General features: G+C 40.6%; 1 protein-coding gene across 1 annotated transcript in view; it reads left to right on the top strand.

The window, feature by feature from the left end:
* SNTB1 (syntrophin beta 1) overlaps positions 1-21,153 on the top strand; it is a 276,011-nt gene extending 254,858 nt beyond the window's left edge. The window contains exons 5-7 of the mRNA XM_015145928.3: positions 10,438-10,634; positions 14,163-14,353; positions 17,991-21,153. Of these exons, the coding sequence (XP_015001414.3) occupies positions 10,438-10,634; positions 14,163-14,353; positions 17,991-18,083 (481 nt within the window). The 3' untranslated portion in view covers positions 18,084-21,153. The remainder of the gene's footprint in view (positions 1-10,437; positions 10,635-14,162; positions 14,354-17,990) is intronic.
* The last annotated feature ends 911 nt before the right edge of the window (positions 21,154-22,064 follow it).

The raw sequence follows: 22,064 nt of genomic DNA, 5'->3' as shown, positions 1-22,064 counted from the left end.
ATCTTGCTTAGGGACCCGTTTATATACAAATCTTCAAATTGGATCCATGCTGACCATGAATGTGAAATCTTAACAACTTTCACTTTTTCAAAAAAATAGGCAACTTCTATCCCCCAGACCAAAAGAAGGTAACTCTACCTCCCTAAACAACCAAGTTACTACTGAAAACACCAGTCACTAAAGGTAGATTTAAAAGAAGAAGCAGGAAATTGATGTTAGGCTGTTCTCATAAAACATCTAATCTCAGTTACCTTTCAAGATCACTTTTTTTCAGGGCTGAATTAATCTGGAAATTAGCTTGTAGTGGACGTAAACCCAAGTTCTTTGGATTTGGCATTAGCTACTGCTTTGTGTGGTTGAAGGGTTGAGAGTGGGAGAGGAGTCATATAGTAGTCAATAATCACAAACTTCTTGGGAAACTGTTCTCTTTATATTCCAGCTATTCATTTAGTCATTCATTTAACAGATACTGAGTGCCTGCTATGTGCCTAGAACTGTTCTAGGTGCTGGGAATACAGCAGGGAATAATCAAATAAAAATTTCTACCCTGATCAAACTTATGTTCTAATAAGAATAATGGCCATTACTATGTATTCTGTGCCAAGCACTGCTCCATGGAATATTCATTTATTAACTTATTTAATTTTCACAACACCACCATGAGGTGACCATACTATTATCCCCAGTTTGCAGTTGAGGATTCTAAGGCATGGAGAGTTTAAGAAACTTGCCAAGGTCACATAATGAGTAGTAGAGCTGGGATTTGAATCCAAGTATCTGAATTTCTGCTTTACCTCCTCCTACCTATGACTTCATTCTGTTGCCCCTCTCTGATATTATACAGTCCTATTTATTTTTTTCACTTATTCACACTCCTGGCTAATAGGAAATGTAAAACCTTTCTGTGATTTATAGCTTTGCTTCCAACCATGGGAATGTGTTTCTGAGTTTTGTAACTAACCAGTTTTATAAAGAACAAAGCATGTCCTTGGTTTTCTCAAGCAGTTTCAGATAATACTTAGAAATTGGGTGTGAACTGCAGCTTGAAACCCCGTCCCAGGGTGCCAGTATTTTTTTTCTGGTTGGGTAAGAAAGTTATCTTCTCTTGGGAGACAGCATTTTCTTGGTTGCTATAGTTTAGTTCTTGCAACAGATAAGAGACAGATGGTCATATTTTTAAGGATACACACAGAGCTTAAAATGTAAAATAATTGAAATATAAATAATAGCTATTTCAGAGCCCCCCTGAGACTGCAGATCAGGACAGATCTTTGGGAAGAATCTTGGAAGGAATGTAAAAAGGTTGTTCCTGGCAGAATGGGAAAAAGCCAAGCAGACAGATTTTAGCCTTACCTTTCCAAATGTCCAGATGACAATTTTTGAAATCTTAATGTCCAGCTGACATTTACTTGGTACTTAGTTCCTAGAATCTGGCTACAGTAATGTGTTTCCAAGTGTGATCTACAAATAAAGAGCACATTAGGAGGCCATTTCACTGGCCGTGAATGTCAGAGTATTTCAGAATTGTGTTGTGTTGTGTGTTTGTGTATGTGTATACTTTCCTTTGCAAAACTGAATTCACATGTTAAAACTTTTTGAAAAACATGTATTCATGCAGTTACCCAGCCAACATTTATTGAACACCTACCATGTGCTAGATTCCAGGGAGTTAAAGAGAGAGGAGACCAGGCTCCTACCCTGAAAGAGAGCAAGGTCTACTAAGAGAGATCAGGTGATGATTATGAAACAGTAAGGTAAATGGATTGATAATGATGTGTGGGAATCCAGAGGGGGGATGCCTATCTTCAGAAAGAGATCAAAGAGGAGATCAGATGGCAAATGGTCTTGAGCTCCAGTAGATCACCTTGCTGTCAACAGAAGTTTGTTTTCCCCCACATCTTCTTACCCAGGAGCTGTCAACTTTGATACATGAGCAACAACCCCTACAGAGTAAATACCCAAGAACCTGGGTTGGCTGGCAGCTTAGGCAACCTCAGACTTGCTGGAAGGGCACTTACTTCATCTTGGCTTCCAAGAAGCAAGATATCTGCTCCAAGTATGGTTTTCTCTCCTAGATTATTAGCCAAGGTCCAGAGATGGTTTTGAGGGGAGAATAACATCCCTGGTGAAGTCAATAACCCATGCTTGAACACTTCCACAGATAGTGCAAACATTTATGCTTACCCTTTCCTCCTTTCCATTCCTCATACAAAATCTTCTCTTTTCCAGATAAACTCATGTTGTCTTTGGCATTGTTAGGAAACCTTTCCATATTTAGACCCTCAATTTCCCATCTAAATGACTATTTCTTTTGAATACTGTTTTGACTCCCAGTATAAACTTCCTCTCCTTTACAGTGGACATGGCCCTTTGGGGATCCTGGTGTTACTTAGAACTCAGGTATCAGGTTCTTAAGATCTTAAAGGCCTAATGCAATATCGCTGTAGCTTATCTGGAGTCTGACGTGCCTGTGAGCCATCTGAGTGGAGATGATCAGTAAGCAGGCTGTTGGATAGACAGTATCCAACATTGCATATCCAATATTATTTATTGGCTGGGAGTTGGTAATATGCCACTGCAAATTAATCTCAAGAGAAAGATTTCACAGAGCATTTATAAATTGAATTATTCCACTAGTTTTCTCTATTTCTTTCTGGAGGCGCTACTCCTATTGCCCTGGTGGCTCACATAACAAAAGAGAAAGGATCTTAATCTTATCGTGTCAGATGGCCTTGACTCATCTTTGCCATGCCATAATTTGTACAGCAATCAGCTGTCTGTTCAGTCACTATAAGGTAGTATAGTGATGAATGTCCACATTCCTGTTTCATCCCTGACTTCTTATTGTTGATTATCAGAAGCAATTTGTTGGGAATGATATAAAGAATAAGTGAAATCTATTATTTCCAACACCTTGATAGGGATGAAATGACAAATATGTTGATGACCTTGGGATTCCTTCTTTGTCTTTGTGCCATCATCACTGATCTCCATTTTTAAAGAATTGCTTTTCCTGAAAGTTCAGATTCCCTCTCTGGAGGAAGATCTTTATAATGATCAGGTTGCTCCAGTGAGGAGGAATAATTTTCCACCCATCCACCTACCTGGCTCATATTCTTTGCTTGTCATCTACCGGAAGCTCGTTCCAACTCTCTTACATAATCCAGCAATAAGTCTCTCTAAAACTGGAGCTCAACTTGGAGTAAAGAGGCCATGGGGATTCGGAGGGGAGAGAGTATTTCTCCTTTTAAACTGTGTCTCCTGGAGGCTTAATCCATGCCTGTTCTGTTCACACTGTACCTAGACGTGAGTTTGTGTAGACTAGGTGCTTATTACTCTACTAGAGGGACCATAACAAAATACCACAGACTGGGTGGCATCAACAACAGACAATTAGTTCTCACAGTTCTGGAGGCTTGAAGTCTAAGATCAGGGTGCTGTCAGGATTGGTTTCTAGTGAGAACTGTCTTCCTGGCTTGCAGATGACTGCCCTCTTTCTGTGTCCTCACATGGTCTTTCCTCTGTGAATACACGGAGCAGGAGAGATTTTTGGCTTCTCTTCCTCTTCTTATAAGAACACGGTTCCACTGGGTTAATGCCCCACTCTTAGGACCCCCTCACTTAACCTTTATTACCTCCTTGTAGGTCCTAATGTTATAGGGATTAAGAAGGAATTATTTAGGTAGATAGCAAGGGCATGGGAGTCCTCAGTAAGGCTTTTCCTTTTAATGAAAAGCAACCCCAAATCATTTTCTAACAAAGAGCAGGCTGTAAGTTGAGCCGCAGACATAAACAAGCTGGGAGCTTGCAGGGCTGAATGCCGGCAGGAACTACCGACTAGACATTTTCAAGATGGCGGCTCCATCTTCCCTTCTCTGTCAGCCACGTGTACAGCAAGAAGCAGACAACATGGCACCGATCAACTGGAAAGTCCAGTTGCATAAGATGATTAGGGTAGGGCAAGCAGCCCTTCCCCGAACTATGTGAAAGTCATACCTGATGGAACCAATCTGTGAGTCCTGCCTAAATCAGATACCGCCTTCTCAAACTGGACTATAAAATTCAGTGCATTGGCCTCTAGCCGGCCTTTCTGCTCGGAAACCCCTTTCTCTATAGAGGAACCTGTTTCTCTTTCTCTTCTCTTATACCTATTAAACCTCCACTCCTAAACTCCTAGTGTTGTCTGCGTTCTAAATTTTCCTGATGCGGGACAACGAACCCCAGGGGCCACTTCACGATTTTCAAATACTGTCATACTGGGCTTCAACATATGAATCTTATGAGGACACAATTCAGTCCATAACAGTACTCCATAAATATTTATTGAGTATATCAGTTGGTGAATGAAGAACTCTTTATCGATTGAACGAATGAATGAATGAATTAGTGAGTGATCTTTGGTGTTCTTTTGTAAGGAAGGGAGAAAGGACTTGAACAAAGCAAGAAGCTTCTCTGTGACCCCTGAGAGTACCCCTGAGTCCAAAAAGATCCTATAACTTCAACTGGCAGGTCTCAGTATCTCTGTTATCTCCTTTGCTGGAGGCCAGTGTGTCAGTGTAAGGGATTAATGAAGCCACAAGTGTAGGTTTCATCCCACGTGGATCAGTTAACTTTATTCTGAGAAGGGCTATTCCATAGCTATAGCCTGCAGGCCTTCGGTGTTAGACTCGAAACACTTCTAATATTAAACAATGAAATAAATGTGAGTTACACATGCATTTAAGAAAGATGAATAAAAACAAGTAAAATAATTACCCAATTTTTGGTGACTCAGTGACAGCAGTCGTGGTGGTGGTTTCATTAAAGAATAAATGTTTACAGAGTAAAAACTGTAAGGAGCACCCCCCGCCCACCACGCAGGTCAAAACCAATCACAAGTGAGGCAGGCTCGCTGAGCGCTTTCAACCAGCGCTCATTGTCGTACATTTGATTATTGTAGATGTCATGATTTTTTTATACTAATTTGTATGCATTTCTTCACTCATTTTCCAACTCACTTATTCCAGTTCAGAGTCAAGGGTGGCCAGACGGAGCCTATCCCAGCAGCTCAGGGCACAAAGCAGGAACCAACCCTGGACAGACGCTCACACCCACATTCACACTCATCCCAGGACCATGTAGACACGCCATGTAACCTAACAGGAACATCTTTGGGATGCAGGAGGAAACTGGAGATCCCAGAGAAAACCCAGGCAGTTATGGGGAGAATGTGCCAACTCCACACAGACAGTGGACCCCCAGGGAATCCATTTCTTTTCTCACTAATGTTATAATAAAATGATGTTGAATGGAATGAAAATATTTGAGGACCTGACGTGTATGTTTGTTAGAGAATTTTTTTTTTTTTTTGAGACGGAGTCTCGCTCTTTTGCCCAGGCTGGAGTCCAGTGGTGCAATCTCGGCTCACTGCAACCTCTGCCTCCCAGGTTCAAGTGATTCTCCTGCCTCAGCCTCCTGAGTAGCTGCGTCTACAGGCACGTGCCACCACAACTGGCTAATTTTTATATTTTCAGTAGAGACGGGGTTTCACCATATTAGGCTGGTCTCAAACTCATAACCTCACGTGACCACCTGCCTCAGCCTCCCAAAGTGATGGGATTACATGCGTGAGCCACCATGTCCAGCCTCTTAGAGAAAATTTTAAGCATTTTTTAAAAAGAAGACATAAAATCAGCCATAAAATTGCTCTACATTTTAATGGATTTGTTTTCAAGCTTTTCTTAACATCCTTGAGTTATATTTACAGAGCTTTTCTGTAATATAGATGCATTTTCCCACATTTACACATAGTACTTATAATTTCAAGGTGTGTAATACTGCATCCAGAGGACACGCACACATATGGATACAGCAGATAGCTGATGTATTTCACTTGAGTTTTATCTGGGAAAAGTATCCTTTTATTACAGCATACCCACTAGGTAGTGAAAAGACAATTTGCTTTATCTCAGAGTTTACATACAGTACTGTACGTTTCATTAAGCCGATATCAGCATATCCAAAAGGGCACATAATTCAACATGTCTGCTGTTCCTCAGATGGCATATCCAGGTTCTTTAATATAAAAGAGAATTTACACTTGATGAGTTGAAAAATCAGTTTTCCTCTTGCCTGTTTTTATTAATCAATGAGAGTTTTATGATGAGATGAATAACACAGAACATCAACAGCCCTTCCTGTAAAACAGCAGTCCCCAAGACCTAGGCCGTGGACCTGTAGCGGTCTGTGGCATGTTAGGAACGGGACCGCACAGCAGAGGTGAGCAGCTAGGAAGCAAAGCTTCATCTATATTTACAGCACTCCCCATTGCTTGCATTACCACCTGAATTCTGCCTCCTGTCAGATCAGCAGCAGCCTTAGATTATTGCAGGAGTTCGAACTCTATTGTTCCTTATGAGAATCTAATGCCTGATGATATGTCACTGTCTCCCATTGTCCCCAGATAGGACCATCTAGTTTGCAGGAAAACAAGTGCAGGGCTCCCACTGATTCTACATTATGGAGAGTTGAATAATTATTTCATTATATAGTACAACGTAATAATAGTAGCAATAAAGTGCACAATAAATGTGATGCACTGGAATCATCCTGAAACCATCCTCCCCTCAATCACCAATTCCCCACCCCATCCCGAAAGATGGGGAAACCAGTCCCCGGTGCCAAAAAGATTGGCACTTCTGCTCTAAAAGCTTCCTTTGACCGGGTGTGGCGGCTCATGCCTGTAATCCCAGCACTTTGGGAGGCCAAGGCAGGCAGATCACCTGAGGTCAGGAGTTCGAGACCAGCCTGGCCAACATGGCAAAACCCCATCTCTACTAAAAATACAAAAATTAGCCGGATGTGGTGGTGCACGCCTGTAATCCCAGCTACTCAGGAGGCTGAGACAGAGAATCGCTTGAACCCAGGGGATGGAGGTTGCAGTGAGCCGAGATCACACCACTGCTCGCCAGCCTCAGTGACAGAGCAAGACTCTCTTATTTATTAAATAAATAAATAAATACATACATAAATAAAAACCTTCTTCATTATTACTTCTCGAACACACTGGACTTCCCATCAAGCTCTCCCTGTTCAGGGTATCGGTCAGCTTGGTTCCAGGCTTTCTCAGACCTCGTTCCTTTCTCTTAGTAATTCCATTCCTCATACCCTGAGCTACCAAACGTGGATTTTCTAACAAATTGCATTTTCCCAGTTATTATTTATTTCAATTTTATAGTCTAATAAATATTGGTAGGAAATTCACAGAAACTCCTAGGATTCTCCATGAGAGTGGCATATCTTTTTCTCACTTTGCTTCTGCCTCTACAATATATTTATGCTGGCTCTGGATCGTGACAGACTTGATGTCCTCTGGATGGAAATTTAGGGTATGGAAAATGAGAACAAGTTAGGCCAGGGAAGGAAGAAGGGAACCAGTTTTTATTGAATGCCGACTATAATGTTCTAGATACTGAACGAAGCGCTCTGTATACTTTACTATATTTAATCCTAATCCTATGGGGTAGGTATTATATTTTTTAAATGAGGAAACTAAGGGTAGGGGTAAGAATGGAGCACAAACCATATACTAGTTTCTGTGATAGGTACAGAGCATTGGTTATTTAATCTTCACAACACAACCTTACTTTTTTTTTTTTTTTTTTGAGATGGAGTCTCACTCTGACACCCAGGCTGGAGCGCAGTCGTGCGATCTCGGCTCACTTCAACTTCTGCCTCCCGGGTTCAAACGATTCTCCTGCCTCAGCCTCCCGAGTAGCTGGGATTACAGGCACAGGCCACCACACCCAGCTAATATTTTGCATTTTTAGTAGAGATAGGAGTTCACTGTGTTAGCCAGGATGGTCATGACCTTACTTTTTAAGAAGTAATGATTCTTAAAAAGTTTAACAAATGTCAGACAGAATGGGGTTCTAATAGAGCTTCGTATGCCTGCCAAACCTATGTCCTTTTTCAGCTTAACATGCAGCCTGCCAGCCGTGATCAGCTGATATAGATGTTAAAATTTCAAAAAGGCAGGGTGAGCTATTTAATTTCTGGATTCAGAGTACAGAGTGCTCACCATTACACCATGGCACCTCACATGAGCAATTTAATTTCTTTTTTTTTTTTTTTTTTTTTGAGATGGAGTCTCACTCTGTCACCCAGTCTGGAGTGCAGTGGCGTGATCTCGGCTCACTGCAACCTCTGCCTCCCAGGTTCAAGCAGTTTTCTGCCTCAGCCTTCCAAGTAGCTGGGATTACAGGTGCATGCCACCATGCCCAGATAATTTTTGTATTTTTAGTAGAGATGGGGTTTCACCATCTTGGCCAGGCTGGTCTTGAACTCCTGACCTCGTGATCCATCCCCCTTGGCCTCCCAAAGTGCTGGGATTACAGGCGTGAGCCACCACACCTGGCTGACCTATTTAATTTGTTGAAGCAATTAAAGCTTAAACACTTTCAAGTCTAAAAACTTATTTTGAAATACACTTTTGAGCAAATAAGAAAACACAGTATACATATACATTCTTGCTCCTTGTAGATACCTTTTCTTAATGAATTTTTCCTTTACCCTCAATCCCTTTAAAGCCTATGCTAGGTAGGCTTCAGAGAAATGCTTTCTGTTTTCTTTAGCCTCACTTTCATTTGAATCCTCTAGCAGCTTCTCAGTGACTCTGGCTCACTTATTACAAAATGCCCTCCTCCCTCCTGAATGAATTGGGCTTAATCTCTACATGTTAAATCCCCATGTGTGGGCACCCATGCCAGCAGTCATTTCCCTTCACACTGTCCTAGACTACTCTCAATGAGATTCATGGAACTGCCATACCTTTTTTTTCTTTTTTTTTTTTTTGTAAGACAGAGTCTCGCACTATTGCCCAGGCTGGAGTGCAGTGGTGCGATCTCAGGTCACTGCAATCTCTGCTTTCCAGATTCAAGCCATTCTGCCTCAGCCTCCCGAGTAGCTGGGACTACAGGTGCATGCCACCATGCCGGGCTAATTTTTGTATTTTTAGTAGGGAAGGGGTTTCCCATGTTGGCCAGGCTGGTCTTGAACTCCTGACCTCAGGTGATCTGCCCGTCGCAGCCTCCCAAAGTGCTGGGATTGCAGGTGTGAGGCACCGTGCCTGGCCTTTCATATCTTTAATGACTCTTTCAACCTAAAGACTTTTCAAATGCCCTTTTCCTTTGAGTTGGCCTTGCAAACCACTCCTCCTGCCTAATTTTAACTTTGTAAGTAAAAGAAAGCTCCTTCAAGTTATACAACAAACTTGTTGCCAGAAATTCAACAGGTAATAATTTGCTTTATTCTACTGATAATTTCGTTCCTGCAGTATTTAGGTTTATAAGAGAACATAAGCTTTTGTATTTCCTCTGTGCAATTTTAATCTAGTGGTAACAAGCCTTTTGCCTAAGAAAATAACTCTTGCATCCACCATGTGGTTAGACACCTGGCATTTCTCTAGCAAATTGTAAAGTGTTGCTTTCTGGATTAAAAGATGAGACTTAAAATGAAAATACCCTAGAGAGAAGTCACATTTACTAAATTAGAGTTATGCTACCCTGCAAATGATTGATTTAAAAGTCTCTCCCAAAAGGAGATTGAGATATCGAGGCATAGGAGAGAGGATGAAAGATCCCAGTGTTCAAAAGCAATGAATAAGAAGTAGGACCTAGCCCCTGCTCCAAAGGTGGCCCTCAGAGCACTTTGATTCTTCCTCTTTCAAGTCTGGTCTTTCAGAAAATATTTACTATGGAAGTCACATTTTACGCTGAGTGTAAGTTCAAAAGTCAGTGTGAAAATCTTGGGTGGTAAAAATCTCTCTTGAAAATCTCCCCTAAAGTGCAGTTCCATACTGCTTCTCAAGAAGTCCAGCATTGCCAGTTCTTCCTTGAGCTTTAGCAAATACACCAGTGCTATTGCTTCAACTGAGTTCCAGCTTGTTTGTTTGCATTTAGGGGCTACATGCATGAAAAATTGCACACCTAGAAGTACATTCAATGCAGCCCGACGTTTCAAACTACAAGAGACACAGGAAAGTGAAGCCTCACCCAGGAATAATAGATTCTCAGTCTTGTTTCATGCTTGTGCTGGGACATATAGATGCTCAGGAAAGGAATGCTGGAGAGAATTTTACACAGTATTTAATTTATTTTCTCACTCATATTTATTTATTTTTCCTTATAGTTGAACTTGCACAAATTAAAGTCATGTTATTGAACTCCCTTGCATATTCGTCCAGATGTCCAGCTCTTGGGTGCTATCTTAACCTCACGCTACCATTGGAGAGGAGATGGCAGAAGAGCAGGGTATAGTGGAGCCCTTTGATTCCAGACCAGAAAAATGAGAGCAGATCACCAATTTGGGTCTTATACAAGGTGATATGCCAGGTGAATAAACTAGTCTCCATTTTGATGATCTCTCTCTCTCTCTCTCTCATTCTCTCTCTTTCTCCAGGCTGGTCCATTCAGGTCCAGGGAAGGGATCACCCCAGGCTGGTGTGGATTTGTCCTTTGCAACGCGAACTGGTACCAGGCAAGGGATTGAAACACATCTCTTCAGAGCAGAGACCAGCAGGGACCTCTCCCACTGGACAAGGAGCATAGTACAGGGTTGCCACAATTCTGCTGAACTCATTGCTGAAATCAGCACTGGTGAGTACTGCAGTGGGCTACCGAGGACATACTGTTAGGGGAAGATGAACCCTCTACTCCACTGGGGCCTTACAGTAGTTTTCATCACTGGCCTCTGGGGATAGTTAAAATTCCAGAAGCAAATTTAAATTCTTCTACATTAAGGAAGTCTATGCCCTACTAAAATGTAACCTAAAGCTTTGATTATAAAAAGACTTATCCTATCTTCATTCAAGAAAATTTGGTAAATTGGATAGTCGGTTACAGTTCTCCTACCTGTAACCTCTGGGTGGCTTCCTGGAGGAATGAACTTTGAGGCATGAATGAGCAGTGTGCTTGGTTACAAACAGCAGAAACTGATTCTGAGTAATCTATCACAGAATAAAATTATTGGAAATATATTAGGCAGTTAATAGGATTGATCAGAAAACAGGTGTGTGAGTCTGTTTGGCCTGCTATAGAGAAATGCCTGAAGCCAGGTAATTTATAAAGAAAAGAGGTTTACTTTGGCTCCCAGTTCTACAGACGGTACAGGAATCATCATGGTCCTGGCATCTGCTTCCGGTGCCTCAGGAAGCTTCCCATCATGATGGAAGGCAAATGGGAACTGGCATATCACATGGCAATAGAAGAGAGGAGAGAGAGAGAGAGGAGAGGAAAGTGCCGCACTATTTTAAACAACCAGGTCTCTCATGAATTCAAAGCAAGAGCTCACTCATTACTGAAAGGAGGAGGGAACCAAGCTATTCATGAAGGATCCGCCCCCAACAGCCAAACACCTTCCACCAAGCCCCACCTCCATACTGGGGATTACATTTCAGCATGAGATTTGGAGGGGATAAAACATCCAAACCATATCAACTAGAGACCCAGGGCAGTAAAAAAGAGCAGGAGCCAAAGGCTTCGTGGTGGCGATAAGCAGAGCAAAGGTACAGTTCTGGGAAGAGTGACCCGTGCCCCTGCCCTGGTGTGAATGAAGAGGCAGAGGCAGAATGGAAGTGCTGAGTGAGTACAGGCCACATCCACACAGAGCTCTTTGAAAGGGCAAGTCGGTGGTAGAAACGGGAGATGTGTGTAGAAGGAAGAACGCTTCTATAGTACAGTATGTATTAAAGACCTGCTATATGCCAGGCATTTAATGTGTCGGTAGTTTCATACTTTGAAAAACAAACTTTTTTTTTGGGGGGGGGGATGGAGTTTTGCTCTTGTCACCTGGGCTGGAGTACAATGGCGAGATCTCACTGCAACCTCCACCTCCCGGGTTCAAGCAATTCTGCTGCCTCAGCCTCCTAAGTAGCTGGGATTACAGATGGGGAGGCAGTGCTATCAGTACAATCTCTGTGCCATTTTCCTTGGACATCCTTGGATGGGAGGGCTGGCAGAGGGCAGGGTTCAGGGACTGTTCCCAGAAGGAGTTATAGACCTGTTAGAGGAAAAGATGAGCGCTAGTTACAAGTCGAAAGATATCTGTAAGTCAGTCAGGAGAAAGGGCATATGTTTTAATCAGAGCTCTGATTAAAATCCACCGCATTCTGTGAGCAATGGAGATCTCTATTTCTTCCCCAAAACTTTGAAGGCCTCCCCACCTACTGTCATTATCATGAGGTAGGAAAGTTGAGCAATTCTGTGCCCAGCTCCTTCTCCACATCCCTCCTTGTCCTGAGTGCCAGACCCAGAAGGAACACAGGGCAGAGTGCAAAGAACTTGAATTTTGAAAGCCAAACAACCTGGACTGGTGACGTGTTCATGTCTCTGAGCTTTCCTTTTTCCACCTATAATATCGGGCTGTGTTCAGGCTTCAGAAGTTCGAGGCTGGTCTCGAACTCCTGACCTCAAGTTATCTGCCCGCCTCGGCCTCCCAAAGTTGGGATTACAGGTGTGAGCCAGTGCACCTGCTGGCCTTATTTAAATCAAAGTTCTGTTTTTTCTGGCTTGAGACAAGACCTACAGGGCCATTGGAAGGCAAGTACACCTATAGACCTGTGTGTTCTTAGATAGTTAGATAGGGACTAGTAGATCCCAGCAAAAGGAATTTCTTCCCATTTTTTTTTCCTTAATTCTATGGGGCTTTTAAAATTACAACACCAAAATAAATCCATTGCGTGGAGCAAATGATGATGTACAGCAAGTTCTCAATCAATAAAGAAAAGAAAAGGAATTTGCTCTTATGCCTCCAAGCCCCACCCCCAGCAGGGAGTGTCCTGGTTTCCCTACAGAACTTTTAGATGTAGATCAAAACCTTAGCCAATTTACTTGTCAGGGTCTGTTAAATGTGGTGTTTTATGAAGCAAAAAAATCCAATCTGATCCGTAATAACCTTTTTCAGAACTCTTTGATCAAGAGTTTTAAACATTCACAAGTCTTCCTAAATAGGAGTTAGGATGCTGTGGCAGTCCCCGTGCCCAGCCCATAAGCTTAAAGAGCAGGACTCTTCCTAAACATAGTGAGAATCCCAGATAAAAGCTGGCACCGCACCTGCTCAAGAAGTTTTTGCTTTGTGCCTTTGGATCAGAGGGCACCATGTGGATGCCACCCCTGAGATTCCTGGATGCCACACCCAGGGTGCTCTTCATGGAAGATGCCACATCTGAGGTCTGTCAGCAATAGCAGCTTTTCCAGGATCCAAGATCATCAGGGAAATTAAAAGAGCACCCCTCTCAATTTCTAAAACGAGATTTGTTAGACTATTAAAAATTAGACTATTTCTAAACTACTCATTCCTGACTTATGTATTTACATTAGTTAACTTTGATAATATCATGGGTGTATGCTCTCTTCTTTCACCAGGTGGTAGATATAATTGTGTGTGTGTGTGTGTTGATGATGATAAGGATGGTGATTCAAAGGTGTCTTTATTTATTTAAAATTTTTTTTTTTTTTTTTTTTTTTTTTTGAGATAGAGTCTTGGTCTGTCACCCAGGCTGGAATACAGTGGAGCAATCTTGACTTACGGCAACCTCTGCCTCCCAGGTTCAAGCCATTCTCCTGCCTCAGCCTCCAGAGTAGCTGGGACTACAGGCACACACCACCACGCCTGGCTAATATTTGTATTTTTAGTAGAGATGGGGTTGCACCATATTGGCCAGGCTGGTCTCGAACTCCTGACCTCAAGTGATCTGCTCGCCTCGGCCTCCCAAAGTTGGGATTACAGGTGTGAGCCAGTGCGCCTGCTGGCCTTATTTAAATCAAAGTTCTGTTTTTCTGGCTTGAGACAAGGCCTATAGGGCTGTTGGAAGGCAAGTACACCTATAGACCTGTGTGTTAGATGGCTAGATAGGGACTAGAACGCAGATAACATTCAGTAGATCCCAACAAAAGGAATTTCTTTCCATTTTTTTCCTTAATTCTATGGGGCTTTTAAAATTACACCACCAAAATAAATCCAAAGAGTATATTTTCATGAACAATGACTATATTTTTATTTTAGTAAGAAATTTGTAGCTGATCGCTGGGACTGAGGAGGCATGAAGTGAGTGATTGGGAAAATGGATTGATCGCCATTGTTCATACTTGTCTCTTTTTCTCTCTTTCTCTTTCTTTCTCTCTCAGCTTGCACCTACAAAAACCAGGAGTGCCGTTTGACCATACATTATGAGAATGGATTTTCTGTTACCACTGAACCACAGGAGGGTGCCTTTCCCAAGACCATCATACAGTCTCCTTATGAAAAGCTCAAAATGTCTTCAGATGATGGAATCAGGATGCTGTATTTAGATTTTGGAGGCAAAGATGGAGAGATTGTAAGTGTACTTTTCTTTAGACCATGTGATTTCATATATTAATATTTCATCATGCAACATAATGCTGCCTTACTCTTATTCAGCATTTGACTGCTAATGATGTACTTGCAAGCCCATGTTTTATTTGATCCTTGAAATACAGTGATTAGGTTCAATTATTTCAAAGTTCTTTTCTTCGGTCTCATTTTCCATTAGAAGACTACATAAATATTTGAGTCAAAGGAAAGAATCCTTTACAAAGCTAGATTAAATTCTTATCAAATAGGGTCTCACCAGCTTAAAAAATATACCCTGCAGTTTTAAAAAGTATCAAGCATCTCTTATAACCTTGGCATTGTGCTAGATGTTAGGGATGCAGTGAACTAAAATACATGGTCCCTACTATCAGGGAAGTCTCCGAGGAGAGAACAGAGAGCAAAGAGACAGGAGGGGCCAGATGAGGAGCAGAGCAAGAGGGCAGCAGGAAAATGAAAAGAAACTGATCAACTCCACTGGAGTGGAGAGAGGGCCAGAGGAGGGCACAGAAGAATGGAGCTGATGTCAAACAATATGCAACAAAATTAGCAAATTTATCCGTGAAAGTAACATATGTCTCATCTCAATGCAAGTAGTCCATGCATTGAAATTCATCATTTCCTGAGATGGTTTCTGCCTGCCATAATGAAAAAGTATATGACTTCACTTGCACAGAAGGGTGAGAATTGCACATTCTTGTACTCTCTAGCAAGTGTCATCCTTGGCATTTCAGGAAAACATAGTATCTCATTTAAGCTGTCAAATGTAGAACTTCAAAGAGGACTTTGATTTTGTAATGACTAGTCTCTGTTTAGGTCCTCCCTAGCCACTGGGTTACTCAATGAATTTGTTGGCTTTCAGGAAGAAAAGGGCAGAACACACTTAACAGACCGTAGGGACTTTTTATCTCAAAATTGCAGCCCCACTCTTCTAAATGATGCCATACTTCTGGTACCAAGACAGTACCACATTTCTTGCCACGAGTGCCATAGGCAGCCATGACGGAGGCCATTCCCCGTGGCTGACACTTGGTTTGCTGACATTCACTTTCTGAGAGTTATTTCTAGCCAAGCATTTTTCTAACTTTTAAAATGGATCTACAGAATTTTTATCAAATGTTTGTTTGTTTGTATGTCTCAATCAGTAGGTTCAGTGTGAGGCACCCACTTGGAAATAAAGTAGTGACTTGAAAGTCCATTTTACTAAGAATATTTCTAATTCAGTTGCTGCTCTATCAATCACCTATCGTGTGCTTTTTCCTAAAGGTGACTACTCTCTAGCAAAGTGGAAAAGAGTAAGAATCAGTCTCCTGCTTTATCCTTGGCTTAAAAATTCAAGGCTATTTTTGCCCATGAGGAAAATCACTTGTGTCTAAATTTCAGCCTTTCTGCCAGTAATTACAGCCTGACTTGGAAGATTTAGGAAGAACTGATTTTTACTGCCAGTACATTTAGTTGACAAGCTCAAATTCAGACACAGCCTCCTTCCCCTCTACCCCCTATGTCTGTTTAAGCAATCCTGGAGGTGGGCCACAGACCGTCCCAGTGTGGAGGGGGAAGGGAGCAGAGATGAGCTGTAGGAAATGCAATAAACTGAGGGTCAAGACCTGGGTTCTCTTTCTGAGTCTGCAACAAACTCACCAACTCTCTTGGGAAAGTCCTTTCATTGCTTTCTATCTCAGTCTCCCATCCATAAAATATACGGATTGAAGTAGCTAATCTTTAATGTCTCTTTCAAAAGTTGCCTTCTGTGTTAGTGACATAGAATGTTGTGGTTAAGCCCTGGCTCTGGCATTAGACAGACTTACATTTGAGTCCACGCTTTTCATTTACTGTAAGATCTATATTTCAGAAAGTTTCATAACTTCCCTGAATCTTAGTTTCCCTATATAAAAAAATGGAGATAATAACAATAGCTTCCTCATCGGGATGCTGTGAGAATTAAATAAGATAGTGGATAGAAGATATTTAGCACAGTACCTGGCTCATAATGAGTACCACCTTAACTTTGGTAGCTATAATATGCGCAGGTGGTTGTGATTCTCCAACATTGTCATCATCAGAACAAAACTGGGGACAGCAGAAGAGAACTGAGAACAGCTCTCCCAATTTCCCTAAATTAGGTCAGGTGATAAAATTCAACTTCCGAAGGACTCTCCTGCTCAGACTGTATGTCTTGCGTGTGCCAGGTTCTCAAGGAACACATCAAGAGGCATAAGACTTCAGATGGTGCCTTTCCAGAGATGTGGCATACATGCTTAAACAGTTCAAGACTGAGGATGATGACAACACAGCTGCTTAGCATGGGTTCTGTGTTTTAGTTTATGAGGAAGTTTCACATATAGTAGCTCCTTTAATACTCAAATGACTGTGAATTAGTAGGACTGAGAAGAATTTTAAGAGACTTGTCCAAGATTGTACGTCTGAAAAGCATCAGAACCAGGATTCAAACCTAATCTTCAGATGTGAAATTTAGTACTGCTTCATACTGTATCAAATCCAACATGAATAAATATCACTATTGTGGTACCAAAAATAAATGGCTTAGACAGTCAAGAAGGACAACATCAATATTTATGGTATTGGTATATCTAAATTTCACAGGACCTATTTTGGAAAAAAGATACATGAGATGTAAGGAATAAGTTCAAAGAGTTGTTCCTTTATCTCACTGAGGGGCAATGATTTTATTTTATTTTATTTTATTTTATTTTTAATTTTTTTTATTATTATACTTTAAGTTCTAGGGTACATGTGCGTAACGTGCAGGTTTGTTACATACGTATACTTGTGCCATGTTGGTGCGCTGCACCCATCAACTCATCAGCACCCATCAACCAGTCATTTACATCAAGTATAACTCCCAGTGCAATCCCTCCCCCATTCCCCCTCCTCATCATAGGCCCCGGTGTGTGATGTTCCCCTTCCCAAGTCCAAGTGATCTCATTGTTCAGTTCCTACCTATGAGTGAGAACATGCGATGTTTGGTTTTCTGTTCTTGCGATAGTTTGCTGAGAATGATGGTCTCCAGCTTCATCCATGTCCCTCCAAAGGACACAAACTCATCTTTTTTTATGGCTGCATAGTATTCCATGGTGTATATATGCCACATTTTCTTAATCCAGTCTGTCACTGATGGACATTTGGGTTGATTCCAAGTCTTTGCTATTGTGAATAGTGCTGCAATGAACACATGTGTGCATGTGTCTTTATAGCAGCATGACTTATAATCCTTTGGGTATATACCCAGTAATGGGATGGCTGGGTCATATGGTACTTCTAGTTCTAGATCCTTGAGGAATCACCATACTGTTTTCCATAATGGTTGAACTAGTTTACAATCCCACCAACAGTGTAAAAGTGTTCCTATTTCTCCACATCCTCTCCAGCACCTGTTGTTTCCTGACTTTTTAATGATTGCCATTGTAACTGGTGTGAGATGGTATCTCATTGTGGTTTTGATTTGCATTTCTCTGATGGAGGGGCAATGATTTTAGAGCATAATTGCTCCAGTTAACACTTAAAAGCAGGAAGTGCATATAGATTCATTTGATGTGCAAATCACTCATCTACATCAAGCATTAATTTAAAATCGCTCATGCTCTCTTCTTTTTAAATTTCAGCAACTGGACCTTCATTCCTGCCCCAAGCCAATTGTTTTCATCATTCATTCCTTCCTGTCAGCTAAGATTACAAGACTGGGCTTGGTGGCCTGAAGACAGGGGCGACTTGCCTTTAAGAAAAGAAGGGCTGCAATGCCACCAGAGAACGTGACATCAGACACCATCTGTAGTGAGCAGTGCACCAGATGTAGCGTGCTACAGTCAGCTTTAGCCCTCAAGAGTCATATGTAACTGTCCCAGACTCCTCTATCAGTTTCAGCAACTACAAGGGATACCCTGCGAAAGTACCGTGAGAAATATCAGAGTAAAACTTTCTAGAACAGTACAAGGTTAAAGAGGTGAGGTGACGGGAAACACACAGCATAGCTTTGAAATAATGACAACAAGGACATGACCATTAGAACAGCATGTGCAGATCTTAATCATCCCAGTTCCTAGGTAACTGGTTCACCAGGTACACAAGGCCCAAATAGTTGAGAAATGGACATTTTTACCTACTCCTCCTAGCCCCTATGCCCAGTAACAATGATCCCTTTTTTTATTGTGATTTATTTCCCAATTCTTGCTGAGTTGACTTTCACTTGTAGGAAAAGAAATATATTTCAAATAGAAACCCACCTTCTATTTAAGTATGAAGCAGCTGTTACTTTTTAAACACGAATTATCTTTCAGTAGTGTAGAATGATTCCATTAGCATATACTGAGCAGGAATTAAATAAAGCATCAGATACTGATCTGAGCTGTAAGCTAGTAGAATCTGAGCCAAAGTAGACTGCTTAACTTGATAAGCTTTGCTAAAGAGTTGTATGCACAAAGGATTAATTCTGGGACTACACTCACACCAAGATCTGCTGTCTTGTAGCCAAGAATTACAGCTTTATTTATAGAGAGTGAATTATGGGTATTTTTTCAGAAAAGATTGTCATCTGATACACATATAAAACAACTCACATTGTTGGAGTTAACTAATTATCCCTATTTCATGGTTTTCAGTGGAAATAGTAAGCAACTTACTGACCCTTGTTTTTGCCTGTGCTTGTATGCATGCATTTTGAAGCAAGTAATAGAGCAGCCTCATTTAATTCTGGACAATGCTGGGTTTTACATATAGACTGACTGCTATAATCAAATCTATTGATAGTATCTGCAGTCCTTTCAGAATTCCAGGGAAATAATATAATGACCTGATATTTTTCTACAGGAATATTTTCAGACATAGCACATTACTGATTTAATGCTTTTGCTTTTATCTTTCAAATCAAATTCGCTAAAAATAACACCTATTGATTTTGAAGTCATTTTTCTCAAACCTTGAAAATGAGCTCTAGGATCTCTATAAACATTTCGAACACTTTTCCTGTAGTTTACACAGACAGACATCTCTTGTTAGACCTGTGTGTTTTAAAGAATCATACGTTAACAAATACCCATGCAAAGAGCTTCAAAAAGTGAAACTGTGTTAAAGGAACATGATTTTACTCACTCAGACATATTTGTTTATTGAATTGCAAAGTTTTATTTTAAATCAGCATTTCCCCAAAGAATATATCATATGACGCTAGGTTCCAAGGGGCTTGACCGAGTGGTGTTTTGCTGGGGGGAGGTAGGGGTTTGTTAATACACTTTACTGAGCTGAAAAATGTTAAACAGATTTCACAATTGCCTCCTTGAAGATTTTAAAGTTCATTGTGATTCTTCAAGGGGAAATCTGGTGAGCCATTCCTCACACTTACCTACGGGACTCCTTTCTAATGGAGCATCTTGTGAAGCTAGTGGGTTTTGTTTTGTTTTTTTAATGCTTTAGAAAACACAGCTTTAGGATATTGACTTTTTGTTTGTTTCTATTTTCAAATGCTGAAAAGTCAAGTCCCAGCTTGAATACCATAGAAAAGCTTTGATGCATTTGTAAATTATATTGCACTTTCACTATATATTTTCAAAATCACTGGAATGTTGTTATACAAGAGAATTATAATTGTGTATTGTAAATAACATATTAAAATACATATATTAATGCCAATAGTTAAATTCAACAATATGTAATCTAAGGTGCTCGGTTCTACATGAAGTATGAGTTAACTGCTCATAATTAAGTTGCCAAGATTCTATTATATATTTATAGACAAATTAAAATGATCATAATTACAAATATGATTTCCTTATCACTTAAGTTTTGGACTGATTAATATCTGCGTGGGGGTCAATGGAAACTACATTCTCTACATTTATAAACATTTAATTATTTATATTTTAGGAAAATATATTTGAATAAAATTAATGCATTTTCTGGAGTAAATTAAAATGTTATTAGCAAGAAATAGAAAATTTGACTAAGATAATTGTGTATTGAATCATTTTTCCCCCCAAGTTAAAATGTATAGAGAGGCTCTAATGAATCAATTTCCAATATTCATTTTTTTCTCATTTTGAATTCAAGTTACAATGACTTTACACTGTAGATTTTAATCTTGCCTGATGTGTGCTGGTGTGTATGACACAAACTCGTAAGTCTGGATCATGCTTGGGTACAATGAATCAACCAAGTCACTTTGAGGAATTTGTTTTTGTCCAATTTGCTCTGTGCTCAATCCCATGAATTATTAAATTTACAATGTTTGTCCCCAAATGAAAACCAATATAAATGAATGATGTTTTAATCTGTACTTTATGGGAAGCTGCCTATTTTTCAGTAGATGTGGTTGAGTCCCCTGGTGCGGTGACATCCTTTTAGGCCATCTCATAGGAATTTAAAGAAGGCCAATAGGAATATAGATACTGGTTTTTCTTTCTCTTACTTGAACTAAGTAGGAGAAACCAAACCATAAACCTATTACAAACTACCCAGGCAGAGGCATTTACTTAATTCATCAACTAGTGCAATTAAAACCCTGAAAACACATGTTCCTTGTTGACTCTGCTTGGTTGAAGCAGGAAAGAGTGGTTTTGATGGTCAGAAAGTTTTAAAATTAATGGGCAGGGCCTTTCTGACCCCTGTTTTACAAACGCGTTAGATATTCCATCTTGAGGGGATTGCAATAGGAGGCCACAGTGAGGGGGTAATTTTTGGATGTATCTGGACTTTAAAAAAAAATGTGCCTATATTTATAGCACCATGAATATTATGTAAAATTTATATATGAATTAAATAAATATTCACCTCTGATTTCCAGTGCAGAAGTTTATATGATATTCTAAATATACAATACGGTGACCTGGACAGTGGTTTTACAATACTCATAGAAGAGCATGGGAGTATGAAGGCAAGTCTTGCTATTCTCTTCCATCAAGTGCTGAAGGATAAGGGGGATGCCACTAGCAACATGTTTGTGTTTTCACTTATTTTTACTTTTCTGAATTCATTTAAAAATATATAGGTTTGGCCGGGCACAGTGGCTCACGCCTGTAATCCCAGCACTTTGGGAGGCCGAGGCGGGCAGATCACCTGAGGTCAGGAGTTTGAGACCAGCCTGGCCAGCATGATGAAACCCTGTCTCTCCTAAAAATGCAAAAATTAGCCAGGCCTGTTGGCATGTGCCTATAATCCCAGCTACTCAGGAGGCTGAGGCAGGAAAATCGCTTGAACCCAGGAAGCGGAGGTTGCAGGGAGCCGAGATCATGCCATTGCACTCCAGCCTGGGTGACAAGAGCAAGACTCCATCTCGGGAAAAAAAAAAAGTGTTTTTTCTTTTTCCCATTGCAGCAAAGTTTAACAGATTCCTAGATATTAATATTGTCCCCAAATTATTAAGTTGAATATAGTTTTAGGATGGGTCTTCACTCAGGGCTTAGGGCTCCCATTTTTAACTACGTTTTCATGGGATTTGACACATACACCAAGCTCCAAATACACAACTTCTCTGTTGTACTAAAATTTGGTTTGTGTTTAAGTTGCTTGTAATAAATGTCATGGACTGGGGTTTCAAAGTCTTTTTACTAGTTGAAACTTTAGTAATATTAAGATTAAATTTAGAACCATAGAATCACAATTTTGAAGAGATCTTAGAGGCTATCAACCATATTTTAGCCCAAAGTTTATTATTTATTTCTTTTTTTTTTTGAAGGAATGAAGGGCTT

Source organism: Macaca mulatta, chromosome 8, assembly GCF_049350105.2.
Source record: "Macaca mulatta isolate MMU2019108-1 chromosome 8, T2T-MMU8v2.0, whole genome shotgun sequence".
Classification (NCBI taxonomy): Eukaryota; Metazoa; Chordata; class Mammalia; order Primates; family Cercopithecidae; genus Macaca; species Macaca mulatta.
Note: the sequence above shows the minus strand (reverse complement) of the source record. Positions and strands in the feature narration are given on the sequence as shown.